Below are 21,180 nucleotides of genomic sequence, written 5' to 3' on the forward strand. Positions count from 1 at the left end.
ACCAACGCACGTGAAAGTTAATTATTTTTAAAAATGAATAAATCTTCACAATCCAATTTATCATCTTGGATTTCTACCGAGCCAAAATCAAAAAAACGTAAAATTAACAGCTTAGAAACTATAAGTTCTAACAACCATGAGGAAGTTGAAGGTCAGTACAATAAGTTAGAAGCGGTTAAATCTTTTAGTATGCTTGGCATTGGAAAATTTGTAAGTGCTAGTATTAGTGAGTTGAGAATCAAAGAACAATTATTAAACAACCCTTAGTGTCCTCCAAATGATTATAAGTTTCCTGTGAGTGGAAAACGAAATTTTCGATTTCAACGTCATTGGATGGATCAGTATTCATGGTTAACCTACTCAGATCTATTAAATGGCGTTTTGTGCAAATACTGTGTAGTTTTTGCTAGAGAATGTGCAGGAAAAGGAAATCATGTTAAATTAGGGGCTCTGGTTTTAAACAGTTTTTCAAACTGGAAAAATGCGTTGGAAACTTTTCAATTACATTCAAATAATTTATACTATAAAAAATCTGGTTGAAAATGAATATGAAATTATAAAAATATTATTTAAATTAAGAACACGATATTTTTTTAAAAAATTCGGTAGGTAACTCTATGTATATCATCTTATATTTCTACATTAATTATTATAATTCATTATACTTTAGCATACAAGTTAAATAAATATATATATAAAAAAAAATGTCATGTTGATAATTTAAATAATATTTAATATTTTTATAATTTTTTTTATGTATATATTTATTTAACTTGCATACTAAAGTATAATGAATTATAATAATTAGTGTAGAAATATAATATAATGTACATAGAGTTATCTACCGAAATTAAAAAAAAAATATCATGTTCTTAATTTAAATAATATTTTTATAATTTCATATTAAATTAATATTGTAGCATTGTAGTACGTTATATATATTTATTTAAATTGTATACTGAAATATAATGAATTATAATTATTAATGTAGAAATATAAGATAATGTACGTAGTTACCTACCGAAATTTAAAAAAAAAATGTCATGTTCTTAATTTAAATAATATATTTATAATTTCATATTTTATTACATAATATAAAATTTATACTCTACCCCCCCCCCCCTGAAATATTTTTCTGGCTACGGCCTTTACTGCAATTACCCACTTATAAAGACACGCTATAGATGTTTCATGTTAAGATACTAATTTTATAGTACCCGAGTTGCTGTCTTGCTAGTTGCTGAACAAATAATGTTTTAGGTATGCATAACTACGTGACCACAAAGAATTTAAAAATGTCCCTCTTTCAAAAAAATTCTACTTGTGGTAGGTATTTATTGATCACATATTACAATCATACATTTAAACTGTACCTATACAGTTTACAGTATATGTATATCTACATATTTTACATATACTGTAAAAAACTAAAACCCATGTGATCTATATCATCTATGATTGTTGGGAGTCTATTTTTATTGATATGTTATCTGCGTTTTTCTGTTGTCATTTTTTATGGTAACAATTATTAAAAAAAATTTTTATTTTACGCAAAATTAAATGGTTTTCTTATTAAAATGTACAGGTGTCCCACTCTGAAGAAAAAATATTTGGTCACGTTAGGTATGCATATAACATGTTTGTAAATACTTATGTTATCTTCCGTAAAAGCTGTTTTTTTTAAATAATTGATTATACTATAGGTACCTAATAATAATTAAATTATTTTTTTAATGGTTTATGTGTTTTCTAGATTCCATAGAATATACTAAAAGAATCAACGATGTTTCAGAATCTCTTCGAAATAATATCTATGCAATAATGTAATACCTACTAGGTATAGTGATTTTTTTAGTTTTTTGATGAAAACTTTTTTATCTCTATTTATAATTCAAGTCATATATTATATATACCTATATAATCTTCCATCGTCTGAAACAAAACTTCATTGTGACGTCCTCTTGGCCTTGGTATGGTGCCACGATGGTTACGAATTAATTACGATGTAATTAAAATTACCAACAGCAGATTGATATTACAATAATGTTTACCTACCTCGTTAGTAATAAATATAGACGTGCGCACGGGTGCAGCAGAAGGTTCATATGCTGCATCTGCCACATTTTTTGGGCCGATTGATTAGTCTATGGGCCGGTCGGGGCAATTCATTATTTAATAATTTAATATAAATTATAATAATTAATAAGTAAATAAAATTGATGTGAACCATAAATAATATAATTATTTTATATTATAACTAATAAAGTCTGATAGTAATTGTAACTTGGTGTTTTCAAAAGCAGTGAACAAATGTTTCCTTAAATTTTGTATGTGAACATTTGTTAATTGTTAAAAAAAAAATGATATTATTATAACCACTTAGGTAACAATAACACTGCCTGTGTATAATTTGATCAATAATTATAATTTTGACTATTCAACATTTATTTGGCCGATTGTTAAAAAATGGGCTGCTTAATTTTATATGCTGCATCTGCAATGAAAGTCTGCGCACGCCTATGGCCTATGGTAATAATATTATTATATTTGGCACTATAGTATATAGTATAATGACGTCGTGTATAAACCCATGATGACTCAACGTGCGTGCACGGTCTACGGTGTCTAGAGTCCAAAACCGGATCCCTACCCATAACTCGAGATGACTATTAGAATTTACATATTATCATAATTATAGGAAGACGTGATTTTTGTTTCACAAATGCCAAGTCGATATTTATAATACCACTCGACGTGTTCAGTGGACTGTGGAGATTCGTTCGCGCGCTACGCTTCATCGTAATATTATTATCGTGCAGTACATAGTACACTAGTAGATTTATTCGCATAGGTACCCTTGTAAAGATAGGTTCAATGAAATAATATTAGTATATAGTATGAAATGTTACCATAATTAATACTTGATGTTATTTATTATTATGGTGTTCGCGTCGTATGGACATTGGCAATGTTTCGTTTTACTATCCATTATCGCGTCACGAACATATGCCGCGGTCGCTCCGAGTGAGTATAAAATAGGTAACAACTAACAAATAATATTATATTCATTTACACGTCATATTATTCATAATATTTCAGTGTAATATACTCTTGCAATTAGAACAGTCGATTGATTGTACATTATAATATTGTGTATTACTTTGTATCAGGGATCGAAACAGGTTTCTGAAAAAACGGTTACAACCGCGGGTTTTTCATTATTGAACACCGTAACCGGACCGACACCAAAAACCTTAAAACACCGTTAAAAACCCAAAACTGAAACCTATGGTTTTTAAAAAAAACAGTTTACAAAAACCAAACTGAAACCATAAAATTGAAAAACCGTTCTTGAAAAACAAATTAAAATTTAAAACTCATATCAGTATCTCAAAATTTTATAAAGTTAATGATATTATTTATAATAATTTAATTAACTCAAGTTTTAAGTTAACAAGAGAACATGAGTCATGACACATAATTGATAGGTTAAAACTTAAAATTTATGAATTAAAAAAATATTAACTTAACTCGGTTTCAAAAAAAGTAATCAATTTATTAGATTAATATTCATATAAATATTGATAGTGTCTATCTAATTTAATAAAATATATCATTATACAAAATTATTAGGTATATCAAAAAAAAAAAAAAAAGAAATATCTGTGTTATTATAGTTTTTTCTTTTATATTAATATTTACCTATAGGTATTAACGAAAAATTTCGAAGTGTTTTTACCTTGATGGATTATTTTTAAATCAACTGAGAATACATAAGTGGCTAAGTTATATCAACTGTCAATTAAACTTAATTTAGTATAAGTTGATAATAAAAAAAGGTGGGTAAGTCGTGGATGTCGCTCTGCTGTACAGTAGGTTGCTGTAATAGATGGGATTAAATTTGAATGCAATGATAGGTATCATTGTATACGAAAAACGATTCTGAACGGAGATCATTTGTCAGTCTAGGATATATTATATTTAAATATTGTCATATATTCTATTTTGAAACAAATATTTTATTTTTCAATTAAGACACATTTTGTATAAGGCATGGTTAATCAATTAGTGTAGCTATCATGTAGTTATCATAATTCATAATACCTTATATTATCATAGATATACATATAACTGGATTGAGGATAAATCGTTATCGTTACGCGATTTCATTAACATTTAAAACTCAAACGCTCAAAACATTTTTTCCATAACGACGCTTCAAATTTTCTCTATAGTTATTTGAAGCAAAACTTATGGAAAACTTAGTGTTGAATTTTTTAACCTTAGATATAAATACAAACAATTTTATGAATTTTGAACTACAAAATAATTTGCAAATATTCATGGTTTTGACGAATTTTTGTCAATATTTGAAATTCAAATGCTTATAAAAATTTAATTTGCAATACTGGTGTACATTTTTTTGTGATAAAGATTGAAAAACTTGTAAGGAATCTTATATTAAATTTTTAAATCTTAGATTAAAAAAGAAAAATTTTTTATGAATTTCTAGCTTAAAACAATTTGTGAATTTTTGTGATTTTTACGTATTTTGTAAAAATTCAAACTTTGAATGCTTATAAAAAAATTGTAACTATGAATTTATTTTATTTTTCAACTGCTATTGTAATAATATGTTAAGAGCCTTGTATTAAATTTTCAAGATTTTCTACGTAAAAAATAAATTTTTATCGATTTTAATAAAAAAAAAACTAATAATGATTGAAAATTGCATATACCTATGAATAGTTCAATTTAAGTCAATTTTTTTTTTAAATTTCAAGGCGGATAGAATATAGGTACTTATATAAACATTCGGTAAAAATTTCATGTATCAATGGTCATTATTCGTTTTAAAGTTACATAAAAAATCAAAATCGATTTTGTCGAAAACTGATTGTACGTAAGATTTCCTGTTTTTCCGTTAATTTTTAGTTTGTTTATCCCGATTATTTAGAAAAATATTAAGAATTTTTTACTTTTGATCCCCCAAAGTATCAACTAGATTCACTTTCTGATTTAACAAGGTACTGAAGTTAAAATGTAGAAGTAAAAGTCGAAGCATTTTTACTGCCCCAAAACGTAATGACAAACACAAAAAAAAAATATTCATGGTTTTGACGAATTTTTGTCAATATTTGAACTTCAATTGCTAATAAAAAAAAATTGTGGTATGTATTCTTATAATTTTTTATTCACTATAAGAATAACTTATGAGTAACTTTGTATTAAATTTTCAAGTATTTTGATGGGCCAAAAAAATTTTATCGACACTTCAAAAAAATGTTTTCAGACAAATTGAAAATTTCAGTCGTCTATAAATATCTCAAAAAAAGTCAAAATATTTTGAAAATTAAATCATGTAAAGAAAATTCCAATCTAAATAACTGATAAAATTTTCAAGTATCATATTATACTTTTTGAATAATAACAAATATTTAAAATCGTTTCAGGATAAATCGTTATCGTTACGCTATTTCGTAAAAATTTAAAATTCAAACGCACTTAAAATTTTTCCTATAATGATGCTTCGAGTTTTCTCTATAGCTACTTAAAGAAAACTTATGGAAAACTTAGTGTTGTATTTTCAATCCTTTGTTATAAAAACAAAACATTTTATAGATTTTTCAACTTCAAAATTACTTGCAAATTTTCGCGTTTTCGACAGATTTCGTAAAAATTTGAGCTATAAATGCTCATCAAAAAAAATTGTGCCTATGTATTCTTATAATTTTTTAATCACTATAAGAATAACTTATGAGGAACTTTGAATTAAATTTTCAAGTTTTTTTGGTCATAGCATAACTAGTCGAAATAATACTTCAATTTTAAACTTTGTGGAAGAGTCATCATCATAATAGGAAAAATGTTTTGAGCGTTTGAGTTTTAAATTTTTATGAAATCGCGTAACAATAACGATTTATCCTTAAACCAGGTATATTTATTTATGAAAATATAAGGTATTATGAATTATGATAACTACATGCAATGTTTTTGGAAAAATTGATTAACCATGCCTTATGCAAAATGCGTCCTAATTGAAAAATAAAATATTTGTTTCAAAATAGAATATATGACAATATTTAAATATAATATATTATCCTAGACTGAAAAATCATCTCCGTTCAGAATCGTTTTTCGTATACAATGATACCTATCATTGCATTCAAATCTAACCTACCCTAGTCAGAGATCCACCCCACCCCCTAATGTATAGCAGAGCGACCTCCACTTACCTGCTTTTTTTTCTGTCTGTCATTGCGTTTTGGGGCAGTAAAAGTGCTTCGATCTACGACTTCAGTATACCTCGTTCGATCAGAAAACGAATCTAATTAGTACATTGGGCGGGAACAGTAAAAAATTACAAATATTTTCTTAATAATTGGGATAAACAAACTAAAAATTAAGGGATAAAAGGGAAATTTTACGCACAATCAGTTTTCAACAAAATCGATTTTGATTTTTGATGTAACTTTAAAAATGACCATTGATACATGAAATTTTCACCGAATGTTTATATAAGTATATTCTATCCACCATGAAATTTTCAAAAATGTTTGACTTAAGTTGAACTATTCATATAGTTATATACAATTTTTGATAATTATTAGTTTTTTTAAAATGAATATCGATAGAAATTTATTTTTTGGGTAGAAAATCTTTAAAATTTAATACAAGGCTCTTGACATATTGTTACAATAGCAGTTGAAAAATAAAAAATATTTATATATTATATTTTTTATAAGCATTCAAATTTTAATTTTGACAACATACGTAAAAATCACGAAAATTCGTAAATTATTTTGTGCTAGAAATTCAAAAAAATTTTCCTTTTATATCTAAGATTTGAAAATTTAATACAAGGCTCCTAAAATATTTTTACAATAGCAGTTGAAAAATAAAAGAAATACATAGTCACAATTTTTTTTTACAAGCATTTAAAGTTTTAATTTTGATAACATACGTAAAAATCATGGAAATTCGCAAATTATTTTATGCTAGAAATTCATTAAAAAATGTCTTTTTAAATCTAAAATTTGAAAATGTTTAATAATCTATAATATATCCTAGACAGATACACCGTCTCCACTTAGAATCATTTTTCGTATACAAATATAAAATGATATAATATCATTGGATTCAAATTTAATTCCATCCATTGCAGTAACCCACTTGTAACCTACTGTACAGCAGTGTTTTTTATTTGTCAAAGTAATATGAGTAAATAGATAAATTATAAAATAAACGTTATAACACTGGTTTTAGGACGTATAAAACGATAAAAAAAAATAAACGTGCGTTACCCCAGCACCCCCTCATGTGATAAATTATTCCATAAATCTAGATTAAAATAATAAATGCTATCGTGCACTTAGCTGTACAATAAAGATTCTAAATTGTAATTATTATTATCTGAAATAAAACTGTTTTATGCATTAAACATGAATATATTGACTTTAAAATTACGGAAGTGTTTTTGTTTTAGTGTATAATAAATACAATATAAATCGTATATTATACCTGATAACGTTATCAGTATAGTTAATATATTTATTATACACTAAAACAAAAACACTTCCGTAATTTTAAAGTCAATATATGCATGTTTAATGCATAAAACAGTTTTATTTCAGATAATAATAATTACATCAGTGATAAGTCATAATAGTGGTTAAAATAATGATTTGATTTCAAACTTTGAAAGTGGTTTCGGATAAAAAATTGGATCTAGTTGGTATTTTTGGAATTTCAAAATACCAACATTTTTGGAATTTCAAAATAGAAATTCCCAGTACTATTTAAATACCTACATTGAGAAAAACTAAAGAAAACATGAAGTTTTTGTCAAAATTGATTTTGTTTGTTTTGTGTAACTCAAAAACGAATTACCATATATACCTGATATTTTCATTAAACATTATCCGTATATAATGACAATTTGACATTCACATTTTATAATATTTTTACTAATTTTGAGATATTATTAATATTTTTAGTCGCTTGGTGAGGCGTGGTCGTACGCTCAATCTGCGAAAACGCACTGAGTATACGGTACCGGCCGCAGTTGCTAGCTCCCACTCGGGATTTTTAACAACATATATCCTTGCTATAGTAGTATATATATATACTTATATTAAAAAATTGTGACTCTGTATTTTTAATATTTTTTTTTGTCGTTGTAACCAGTGCCGTATTTAGGCATTGGCAAGATGGGCGGTGGCCAAGGGCGCAGTTTAAAATGATCGCACTAGGGGCACAATTTTTATATAATTTAAATACTAAAAATTCATTATAAATTAATAACATTGGTTGCCAAGGGCGCACATAAAGCTAGTTACGGCACTGGTTGTAACAGTATATTAGGAGCCTTGAATTAAAAAAAGTTTTTTGCTAGAAGAATAACATTTTACTGTCATTTATATAAAAAAATCTGGTAAGTGGATATCGCTCTGCTGTACATTAGGGGATGGACATGGACCTCATCTGACTAGAGTAGATTAAATTTGAATGCAATGAAAGGTATCATTGTATACAAAAAACGACTCTGAACATCTGAAGATGACGCATTTTGCATAAGTCATGGTTAATCAATTTTTCCAAAAACATTGCATGTAGTTATCATAATTCGATAAATACCTTATATTATCATAGATACATATATACCTGGTTTGAGGAATGAGGATAAATCGTTATCGTTACGCGATTTCATAAACATTTAAAACTCAAACGCTCAAAACATTTTTTCCATAACGACGCTTCAAATTTTCTCTATAGTTATTTGAAGCAAAACTTATGGAAAACTTAGTGTTGAATTTTTTAACTTTAGATATAAATACAAACAATTTTATGAATTTTGAACTACAAAATAATTTGCAAATATTCATGGTTTTGACGAATTTTTGTCAATATTTGAACTTCAAATGCTAATAAAAAAAAATTGTGCCTATGTATTCTTATAATTTTTTAATCACTATAAGAATAACTTCTGAGAAACTTTGTATTAAATTTTCAAGTATTTTGATTGGGCCAAAACAATCTTTTCAACACTTCAAAAAAAAATTTTTAGAAAAATTGTTGAAAAAAAGTTTTGACTAAATACGTAAAAATTACGGCAATGATCAAATTAATCTTAGATAAAAATTCATAAAAGTTTTTGTTTTTAAATATAAGATTTGAAAATTGTATACAAGGCTCCTAACACATTCTTACAGTAGCAGTTGAAAACTAAAAGAAATGCATAGTCACATTTTTTTTTATAACTTTATAAGCATTTAAAGTTCAAATTTTGACTAAATACGTAGAAATTACGGCAATGTTCAAATTATCTTAGATAATAATTCATAAAAGTTTTTCTTTTTAAATCTAAGATTTGAAAATTATTAATCAATAATATATCCTAGACAGATAGATAAATCGTCTCGGTTCAGAATTGTTTTTCGTATACAATGATATAATATCATTGGATTCAAATTTAATTCCATCCATTACAGTAACCAGTAACCCACTTGTAAGTTGTAACCTACTGTACAGCAGAGTGACATCCACGACTTACCCGCTTTTTTTTGAAATAAAAATGTCAGTTTGGAAAAATCAAAAAATTGATTTAAATTAAATATGTCTCTAAAAGTATAAAATGCCGTATAAAAGTGTAAAATACTTCTCCAACAATCAATTAACAAATAGAATGTTGCCAATAAAAAAATATTTACCTCACATATGTGACATATTCACCAAACTAATAAATGACCTCAATATACACACATCTGTGAAAAACAAAATCACATATCCAAACCACCCCACTTGGCTTTGGCAAATCAAAATCAATACCGAACTTCTCCAACATAGCAAACACAACACAAATCCAAACATCATCACCTCAAAATTTTATGAAATTATACAAGACCAGTACCCACACTTCACCAAAGTTTATACTGATGCATCAAAATCCACCCACGGTGTCGGCTTTGCAATCTCAGAAAATAATATCACACTCCTTCACAAACTCCCACCTGAAACCAGTATATTCTCAGCCGAAACTCAAGCCATTTATGAAGCAACCATATTAGCCAAGAAGATGTCAAACCATATTTTAATTCTAAGCGATTCACTCAGCGCTCTAACTATACTGAAATCAACCTCAAAAAAAAATGGAACTTATGTGGGTACCATCCCACATGGGAATAACTGGCAACGAAATAGCTGACAAAGCAGCAAACCTCGCTACCAGAATTATTCCCCACCCTACAATTTCCGACCTACCGATCAACGACATACAATCATCAATCAAACTTAAAATATATTCTAAATGGCAACATTTTTGGGATACCGTTCACCCCACCAATAAACTCAAGACAACAAAAAGGGATACAAAGAAATGGAACTCACCTTATCACCTTAACAGACGACAAGAAGTCGCAATCACTAGATGTAAAATCGGGCACACATTCTCTACTCATTCCTACCTCATCAACAAAAGTCCCCCACCCACCTGCGATGAATGCCACGCTGACCTCACTGTCCAACACATAATTTTACATTGCTCAAAATACCGCCACATACGAAACCACCTGGGAATACCACAGAATATTGAAGAAGCCCTTAATCAAAAAAATATCAATAAAATTATCTTATTTCTAACTAATACTAACCTTATTAATAATTTTTAATATTGTATAAATCCTGCTCCGTATTTTTAAGTCCCTAAAATATGTAAAAATTGTAATTAACCTTTCTTTTTTGTCTTTCTTCTGTACTAACTTTACTTATCAGTTACACTGTAAACCTACTCCAGGCTAATGACCGGCGATGTCGAAGCCTTATTTCTAATAAAAAAAAAAAAGTGTAAAATATGCTCTAAAAACAAAAATGACTCATAATATGCATTTACCTATATGCAAAAAAAATTTCAAAATTAGCTGCGTGAAAACTTGAAACGTACGTACCTATTTGTTTTGTATTCTGCTATTTTTTCACAGTGCTAAACAAATATGCAAATGCTACAAGTCCTCTGCTCTATAGTTATTACTTATTACTATTGTTATTAGTATACCTATATTTGTTGTACGTATGGTTTACATTTTAAATTAAACTTATGCCCCCTATACAAGATCAGTATTGAGTGACAATCATCACGAATGTCAATCAGAAATTCAATACTGATCATGGTTAGGTTAAGTTGGTGGTAGTTTCCAAAATTAAAAAAAAATCAATGCAGAATAACTCAACAATATATAATATAGTAAAATACTTCATATTTTTAAAAATGTTTTCAACTATATTATTATTTTAATCAAATGTCGAATTTAACATAATTTAATAATACCTAAGTAAGTAATAACCGAATGCATGTCGATAGTCGGCAAAAATATGTAATGTATAGTGAGAACATTAAAACGTTTCCAAAGTTTTATAAAATAATCAATAATTACATGGGCGGCCCAGGAATTTACATCAGGTGCAGCAAATTAAATTATAGTATACACATAGATATGTACTATTATATCACAAATTCCCAATATCATTACCAACATATAAATACATACATACACAAACACAAATAAACATTTTATTTCATTTTTCTACTTGGAATTTTAAATTTTATTTATTTTTATCAACAGTTATGAATAATTATAATTAATATTATTATCTCAAATGATAAAAAAAAAAAACGTGGAGGGCGGTTGAAATGTCAGGTGCAGCACAGGCTGCTGCAGTGTCTGCACCCGTAGGACCGCCTATGAATAAGTGTTGTTAATTTTTAAACGATTTTTCTCTTGTTTATACGTGCCGAATTCTGATGCAGGTAAAGAAGAATGTTGGTGGACCGGGTGCCAGTCGAGTACGTGGGCCGTGACCGGATGCGATCAGTACAATCGGACGGAGAAAAACGTTAAAGTTTGCGACGGCGGTTCGGAGTATTACTGCTGTCCACCCGACCGGGATGTTCAGGCAGCCGAAGACTGTTGGTGGACTGGGTGTCAGCCGAACAACTGGGCGGTCAAGGGCTGTGACAGCTACAACAGAACGGAAATGGAGCGGACGGCGTGTGAGGCGGATGGCTTCAAATACAAATGCTGCATAGTTCGTGATGAGAACCGTAACACTGCCGATCCGGGTGAAAACTGTTGGTGGTCGGGGTGTCAACCGAAAGACCGGATCGGTCGCGGGTGTCCGACGAACACGGTTCAATTCGGTTCGCACGCCTGTCCCGGCGGCGATCTGTTCCAATGCTGTTCGAAAACTACCCCCGTCGATTTCAACGGGTAGGTAAATAATTTATCATTATCATCTAATCCAGTGATGCCCAACTTTTTTTGTTCTGCGTGCCACTTTGGTAAGCAATCATCTTCAAGCGGGCCACCAAATATATTATATATATACTTTTTATTTTATTATTATCATTAATATTATAAAATAAATAAAAGTAATTTTACTTTTTTAGAATATTTTGTTTTATTTAAAAATTTTGTAACGGGCCACATGTGTCCCGCGTGCCGCGGGTTAGGTACCACTGATCTAATCAATCCAGTAGACCTTAATAGTTATCATAATTTCATATTATAAAACTATAATTATATTATATTATAATACTACAAGGCTTATCATAGTAGCAGTACATGGTTTTAAATGCACTTATAGAAAACCGTGAACATATATTATATATATATTTATATAAGCATTCATGCACTCAAAATATCCAAAATGATATAAACTAAACTTGTTACAATTAATTCATAATTCTATTAGGATATAATATTCTATTATAGCAAGTTGCATACAAAATTGATTAATTTAGCTATCATGGTCCATTAAAATTTAATGAACCACAAAGGGCCACTAACTTATATTTAGGGAACCATTATCTATTATATATTTTTAGTATTTGCACTTTAACAATTCGGCATTACATTATCACAAATATGTGTAAATTAATTGATCGTAGTTTAGATACTCATAAATTATTATGAGAAAAAATTGATACGTGTTAAAAAATGTAGTATTTTAAAAAAAATGTATACAAAATAAAAATTTCCACCGTGAACTATTTTTAAGCATTATATAGTTAAATTAAAATAAATTTTGCTGTCTGATATCTAAATAAAACGATATATTATCATTTATCTGGGAAATCGTTTAAATATGGCACCTATATTTAAATTATAATTAACCTAAATATATTTTAAGTATCTTATGAATAATATTATTGAAAATATTAACCATAATCTGGTGAGGTTACTGATAAGGTGTCAATATTATATTGTTTATCAATTATAATGTTAATAATTTTATCGGCGCATAACGCAGGTTTGTAATTAATAAATATGTTATATTATAACTTCATTTTGATATTAGTTTTAGTTTTAGTTTTATATTACTAAATTAATTTAATACGTAAAACAATTAAGTTAACGTTCCAGAATAGGTACTTAGTCACATAGAAATGCGATTAAAAATATAAAATTTTACAATGAATATCAACGACTATACTGTGTTATTTGTAGGTACAATCAAAATAATATTTTTACCATATTTTGTAAATCATAATAAATCATAATAAGTCATGCATTATATTAAAAAATTAGTGTAAAATAAACTCAGACTAAATTTTGAATCAGATCGACTAAATCTCTATACAATTAATAAACATCATGCCTATTGTATATTAGTATAAAACACCAAATCCATAATTTCCTTTCATAATATCCGATAAAAACATAAAAAGAACAACTATAGGTATATATTATATTAATTGATTTGCATTTATAATATATTATGCATCAAAGTCTAAAATATAAAAAAATCTTGATTAAAATTTACAGCCTGATGGGTTGTAAATATAGAATATTTATCTTTATATGAACTATAATTTTATTATGCATGCATACCATCAAGATCATAGAACAAGATGTTTGCGTGTATTGTTATGAACGATTTTTTAAATACAATAAACAATGTTTCTGGTTAGTTGTCTATTTATGATTTACGTTTTCGTATTTGTTGCGGCTTACCGCACTCTACACGATTATTAATTTTTATTTCAAATAGTTTTACTGAATACAACTATGATTAAATAAATGAAAATAATCATGAATATTAATTTAAATTATATGATATAAATTATGGGGTTTTGTTAATCTATAAAGCACAATATTTTTACGTATATTTTGATGTTTAAATAATATAAAATATTGAAAACATACGTATCATATAGTATAAAGGATTCACTATAACCCACTGGGAATGGGAAACACGATGATCAAAAATGTAAACTAATTAAAATGCTAGAATTATATAGAATCTAAAATTGATCTTAAATAATAAAATCTATAAAAAAAGTTACAGAGTACTTTTTTTGTTACAGCACAAACGACGTTGAAGCGATATCAGGCACGTCGTTTATGGATTACGTAAGATATTTGCTTTTAAAGAGTAACAATTTCACAATCAGGCCCGACAAACTACGGTGCGATCTTGTAGATGTGGAAAAGTCTCACATGTTTCGAGTGAAAAATGAAGGGATACGCGTCTGTGATCTGTGCCCAAACTTTCCACAACAACGGTACCAAAACGTGTACTTGGACTCAGATCCAAATGATGTACGGGAAAATTTCGATTTCCCGGATTGCTTTGGGCTGTGCTTCGTGACCAGTAACTGCGTGGCTTTCAGTTACGATCACGCGTCGAAAAAATGTTACACATTTTCTAGTACAGACGGCAATCTGGAGGAGGAATACCGCTGGACCACGGTATTTATGACGCAGCCGACTGGAGTATTGTACGATTGGATGTATTCAAGACATACATTGTCTGCCGGCGCAGTTTACATGAGTAGAACTCAAGAAAGCACGTTTTTGGCCTGTTTGGACAAGTGTAACGCGCAAATTGAATGCAATGTTGTCTCTTATTCACTTATAAACTCGACGTGCACGACTTATCGGGACGTAAAAAATGAGTTGCAACGAGTTGATTTTGAATACGGTTACGTATCGTCGTTTCGCATGGAAGTTTTACCGATGGGAAACGAAAAAAAATGGCGTTTTTACGAGACGGGGGACGATAATTTATTGTCTTTAAAACCGATGAAAATCAGTAACGAACCGTGTTCTCTGACGAAAAATGATACTCACAATAGTTTTTATTCTAAACCGTGTTTTACGTCTCCATCTCAAGGATGTAACGTCCAAACGGGTTGTAAAACTTGTTATTACCCAGAGAAAGTGAGTGGCATCGAAAATCTGAGCATTTGTCCAGATAGCGATATATATTATTTAGAAAGAATCGAAAAGCTTGTAGACGCTGAAATGAGTAGGTGTTTAAATAATTCTGAATGTATGGGGTTTGGATTAAATTCCGAACTAGCTGAAATGATAACTTTATCAAACTTTGGTCAACATCAATATGTTAAGTCATTTATGTTAAAGTACCCTAAAAAAACTACGACTGGAGTACACAAATATCTTAAAAATTACGAGTTTATTGAAAACCTAGAAATCAACCCATTACTTAATTCAGTAGGTTCTATACAAATATTACGCGAAGTTACATTTGACAAATGTGTATTGGATTACGAAAGGTCTAATCATACACGCATGACTTACTCGATAAGCGAAAGAAAATGTTCAATGTCATCCGAATTCGTGCAACTGATAGAAAATAAAAACGTTTTAACTTTATTCAAGAAACCTTCATTTTTATCTTCGACATTGAATTATATACGCACTCCAGGATTACGTCTGGATCCCAAGTTATCAGTCAATAAAATCGATTGTAAAATAAATTGCGAAGAAACGTGTGCAAAGATCTGTAACCAACCATCAAATGAATGGTGTGCATACGTTTCTTTAGAATATTTTGTTGATTCTTCGAGATGTCACTTTTTTAATTCTCAAGAAACAAGTTTGAAAATGGAACCATCGAAAAATTCAATTATTCTTGTTGCTATAAGCAAGTCAAATTTTACATTAGCCGCGTTGAATCAAGTAAATCCATTTAGCCAAGACGAGAACATGATATTGGGATGTTTTTTAGATACAAATGAACAAACCCAAACGTCACTGACGGTCTATGGAAATCCTAGTGGAACGACTGAAGTGATTAAACGACGTAAAAGAGGTTTTTTTGACTGGATAGGCAAAGCTGTGAAATCAGTAGCTAATACTGTGGTAAATGCTGTAAAAGACACAGTAAAAGGGGTTGTTGACACAGCAAAAGGAGTTGTAAAAGCTGTAGATAAAGTAGTAAAAGGAGATTTAAAAGGGGCTAAAAATGCTATTACTAATATACCTATAGTCAAGGACATAAAGAATGCCGTGGAATTAGGAGGGGCTGTTATTTCTGGAGACTGGGACACTGCGAAAGAGAAAGGAATTGACTTATTGGGATCATCGCTGGTTGATGTTGGTCTTACTGTTATAGCTCCGGGTGTAGGGAAAATCATTGGGACAGGGTTAAAATCCATAGCTAAAGGATCCAAGACGGCCGTTAAGAATATAAAAAAACAATCCGATAAGGTAGAACATACAATTAAACCAAAACAAAACAATGATTTAAATAAAGAAAACAAAAACGGAAAACTGAAACCAAAAGATAAAGATAAGAAAAAAGATGAAGACGTTGACCGTTGCGAGAATAGACGCACACGGACAACCAGTTCACAAAAAGGAAAGCATAGTTGTAAACGAGCCGAATGTGATGCTCCAAAGGGTGTTCGTTTTGCATTGACAGAGTCATTTGAAAATTGTAACAAAAAGCAAGTTGGATCTAAATGTCATTATGAGTGTAAGGTGGGATATGAGGAAAAAGGTCCAAGTGCAACATGCACCAAGAAAACAAATCAAAAAACCGTATGGGATCCACAGCCAGAATGTTCCTTGTATAAGTGTAGTAACTCTATGTTCCCTATAGTTGCTGTAAAAACTCCAAAAATCGAAAGTCTTACATCAATTCCGACTAGTAAATATATAGTCGTGTATGTAGTTATGTTCGACAAATCACGAAAAATACCTGTGTGGTCAGTAGCTTTACACCAAAGTAACCAATTTCAATCCAAAAGGTATGTTATTTAATCGTTTTATGTTAAAATATTAATAAGCTATAAGGGGGCATTATTTAATACAATTTTATTTCAATATTAATCTAGCTACAACGACGCTAAAGATGTTGGCCGAAAAAGCTTCTTTAGGTATCCATGCACTGATTTACTTCAACATCAGGCGGTCGGTAGTGATTATAGCAATTCTGGATGGGATCAAGGACATTTGACTCCTGCAAATATAGCTCGGTGGTCTGAAAAAGCTTCAAAAAGTACATTTTCATTCATAAATATTGCCCCTCAAGTACCATATATAAACGAACATCCCTGGCAAAAATTAGAATTTCATGTGGAATGTTTTAGTACGAGACGTCGTACTCTCGTCGTCACTGGCGTTTGTAAAGAATCGTTGGGTTTAAAAATCGGTAAAAAAAAAATCGATGTCCCCAAGTGTTTTTGGAAAATGTTGTGCTATAAAGATGAAAACAATAAAGAGCAAGTCGTAGGTTTCATTGGGGATAATTCACTTATAAAACCTAGTACGATAGCCGATAGAGAAAAAGACATATTCACAGCAAGATCGCAATCAGAAATTGAAAAATTATACGACACTACATTGGGAAATCCATGGGTTAAGTCCATTGAAGTGACGGCTGGTCGAGAAGTCGGTATTAATCCTGGATTTGACAACGATGCAGATTCAGGAACAATATGGTTGCCTGTGAACGTGTTTGACTGTATGAACGTTAAAACAATTGATGAATATGAGAAAAAAGAATGGGAAAATAAATTAACAAGTAAAAAGAGAAAACAAAAACGAGATACTTCGGATCGATTTTCTAGGGGATGTACGCCGTCGGAACTAGATGAGAAACAAGAATTGTTTGATCTAATAAAAAAACGTCAAGCTGTAGTGGTGGGTGACGCAGTGGGTGATGACGAGGACGACAATGATTTGGATGACGATATTTCACCTCCGAGTGGTAATGTCGAAGTATCAGTACAAAACTGCGGTAAACGTATTATCGGATATTACACTTCGTGGGGATTGAAGAAGATAAAAAGCGATGCATTGGCCAAGCTGACGCACGTAATTTATGCTTTTTTGGAAATGCGTTCCGATGGTACCGTCGACCTGGGATCACCAGACATAGCACACAGTCCTAATGTAGAAGAAGAAACTGCTAAATCGCGGAGCAGGTTAGAGCATCTCATGAACTTGGCCAAGTTCTACCCTCATTTAAAAGTCATGTTTGCCGTCGGAGGATGGGAAAATTCCCAGTACTTCAGTAAAATTGCCGCATCTTCTGATGGCAGGTTGAAGTTTATCGCTTCCGTAGTGAAACTTATAGAAAAATACGGTACGTCAATACAATTAAATCAGTATATAATCATTATTACTTAAAACTGTGATATTTGTTGTTGCCTTGTTGTGTAGGTTTTGATGGAGTAGACATTGACTGGGAGTATCCAGTGACGGGTGGAGCCGTAGAAGGTGTGCCACAAGATAAAAATAATTACGTTCTTCTTATGAAAGACCTACGGCAGGCTTTGGACGTTTTTGCCAAGGACGCAGGTGCCTATATTTTTATACATAAGCGTTTTATCACAGTTTGAATACATACATTTTCTTTTTTTCTGTTTTAGGTCGTAAAAACAAATTTCTCATATCTTTTGCCGGAGCTGCTGGACAATGGACACTGGATCCGGGTTTTGATTTGCCTGGGTTGCTACAGTACGCAGATTTCGTGAACGTAATGACTTATGATTTTTTTGGCGCTTGGTCAAGTAAATGGGGTGCGTACACGGGACCACCAGCACCGCTGTATTTTGGAATGCCACCTAGGTTTTCTGGCAAAACAAATGTAGATTGGACCATTAAATATTACACTTGCAAATCCAAACTTCCTCATAAGATCAACATGGGCGTTCCGTTTTATGGTCGGTTTTGGAATAACGTCGGTGACTCTGTGGACGGAAAGGATCAGATGTGGCGAACGGCAAACTCAATAAATGGTGTTTTCCAGGGTGGTTATACTCCGTGGTTCAAGATAAATGAAGATCATTTGTCGGACCAACGGTTTGAACAGAGTTTTCATGAAAAGAGTAAGTCGCCTTATGCGTGGAACGCAGCCACTAAAGTATTTTTGGGTTACGAAAACAAGAAGTCTTTGGAGTATAAAGTCAAATATGCGGCCGAAAAAAATGTAGGTGGTTTGATGATTTGGTCTGTTGATTTGGATGACGACGATCTTACACTTCTGAATACTGTGTATACCGCACCATTATGTGACAAAACGAATCCTAATGACGTAAATCATAAGTGTTCACCAATAGAAGAAAAACGTTGGTATGTATAAATTATATTAAAATATAATATTATTACAAGGTTTCACCGCCGCCTATTGTTAATACGGGTCCGACGGTTGTCGTCCGCACGCGGCTCTTCCGACTGAGCCAATAATGATACTTCACTCTGGTCCTTCTAGTCGTCGATAGTCAAGTTATCCATATGGAATATGCTTTTCCCATACCTTATCATATGTTGCCTTGTGCTAAAATTGTTAGAAAGATATAGAAACATAATAAGATCTGACTATCTAAGGCGTATGACATCTTTTACTAAAAATGTTGGCCCCTGGACCTCTCTCTCTCTTATCAGTCTGTTTATTTATAAATCGATGTTCTTGACCGATACACACCTATATGTATTTGTAATGCATCGATTTAAATAATCGTTTTGACTGGTTTTTTGAAATCCGCTATGTCTGGTAAAAACCATAACTCTTACCCACGTTCTCGCGTTGTTTTGCGCTTGTCATTACAGATTTTTCCATGTGGTCTGATTTTCTGAAGTTTTATTGAGGTCATTTGAAGTGTGTATATGTGGGTTTGCTCCGTAAAACTTCATTAATTTGTCCGAATCACCTTTTCCAAACGTTTTGAAGACCTTGTATAAATGTATATATACATTATGCATAAAAAACAACTTTTATGGATGCAATGTTTAAAAATCAGATTAATATTGTGTTGTGTATATTATATATAGGTGGACATCTGAAGACGGAGATGACTTTGCTGGGTTGTGTGGTCGCTCCGCTCCATTGTACAAAGGTTATTATCCAGTATGCGATCCGGACGACCCTGGATACAGTTGTTGCGGTCCGTCTGGATATTGTGGATCTGGTGATAAATACTGTAATTGTCCAACGTGCAAAGACTTTGGAAATAATCCAAAAATAATATTGGATGAACCAATCAAACCAACCGTTCCAGTTACATGGTATTTCCTGGACGCAAAAGAAGGCCTACGTGGAAGGTAGGTTATCTAACCTATTTAACATTTTCTAAATGTTATCATAATTTTAATATAAATCATTTAATATTATTGTTTACACGCGTAAAATTAACGTGAATGTATAATTTTTATGATGCACCTACGTGTACAACGAACACGTATTTAGGTGTGGTCGAAAGATACAAAAAATCAACGGTGTGTTCCCCACGTGTAATCCAGACGACGAGAATGCGTATTGCTGTTCTAATGGCAACTATTGCGGTAAGGGAGCTGATTTCTGTGACTGTCAAGGATGTGTGAATTTCAAAAAGAAACCATCGTACCGGTTCGGACCAAAGAAGTGGTGGACTCTGGAAGATGGAAATAAGAGAGCTGGCACGTGTGGTCCAAAAGCGGACAAGGTCGATGGCAAATATGAGGCCGAGTGTGAACCCAATACTAAATTCAGCTGTTGTAGCCCAAACGGGTATTGCGGTTCCGGATCAGATTATTGCGATTGCAAAGGGTGTAAACGATTTTAATAACATTGTCATGATTAGTTTCTACGTTATGATTTCTTACAAAATCGTGATTTTTTAAGCATATTTTGTTAATAATTATAAGTGATTTTTTTAAAACTTTTTATCGACCTCTTTTCCTAATGGTTTCATGTGGTCAAATATACTAATGTGGACGATTAATCAATACAATTTTACTGTAATAATACTAATAGTAGTTTATAAAACCATAAAGGTGCTATTGTAAGAATTATTAACAAAACATATTTAAATTATAATAATGACATTATATTAAATAAATAATTTCATACATCATACATAAAATGTATCATTATGCGCTGATCGTAAAAAAA

At 30.8% G+C, this 21,180-nt stretch overlaps 1 protein-coding gene across 3 annotated transcripts; it reads left to right on the forward strand.

Annotated features, from left to right (window-relative positions):
* On the forward strand, nucleotides 1-21,151 carry LOC107167619 (uncharacterized). Of its 3 annotated transcripts, none has more exons than XM_015516760.2 (8): nucleotides 1-151; nucleotides 11,804-12,263; nucleotides 14,363-17,053; nucleotides 17,141-18,393; nucleotides 18,471-18,608; nucleotides 18,680-19,382; nucleotides 20,082-20,351; nucleotides 20,497-21,151. In XM_015516760.2, exons 1-8 carry the CDS (start codon nucleotides 34-36, stop codon nucleotides 20,849-20,851), a joined length of 5,988 nt encoding a protein of 1,995 aa, XP_015372246.2. In that variant the 5' UTR covers nucleotides 1-33; the 3' UTR covers nucleotides 20,852-21,151. The 3 variants fall into 3 exon arrangements, with proteins under 3 accessions (XP_015372246.2, XP_089084380.1, XP_089084381.1); XM_089228254.1 differs by lacking the exon at nucleotides 1-151 and adding an exon at nucleotides 2,753-3,039; XM_089228255.1 differs by lacking the exon at nucleotides 1-151 and adding an exon at nucleotides 2,753-3,024.
* Nucleotides 21,152-21,180: the final 29 nt, after the last annotated feature.

Source organism: Diuraphis noxia, unplaced genomic scaffold, assembly GCF_037042655.1.
Source record: "Diuraphis noxia isolate RWA-SAM2 unplaced genomic scaffold, SU_Dnox_SAM2 contig0005, whole genome shotgun sequence".
Lineage (NCBI taxonomy): Eukaryota > Metazoa > Arthropoda > Insecta > Hemiptera > Aphididae > Diuraphis > Diuraphis noxia.

Coding starts and splice junctions, on each gene's coding strand:
- LOC107167619 (XM_015516760.2), top strand. CDS start 34: ATGAATAAATCTTCACAATCCAATTTATCATCTTGGATTTCTACCGAG. Junction 17,054..17,140: donor AACCAATTTCAATCCAAAAG/GTATGTTATTTA, acceptor ATATTAATCTAG/CTACAACGACGCTAAAGATG. Junction 18,394..18,470: donor GAAACTTATAGAAAAATACG/GTACGTCAATAC, acceptor CTTGTTGTGTAG/GTTTTGATGGAGTAGACATT.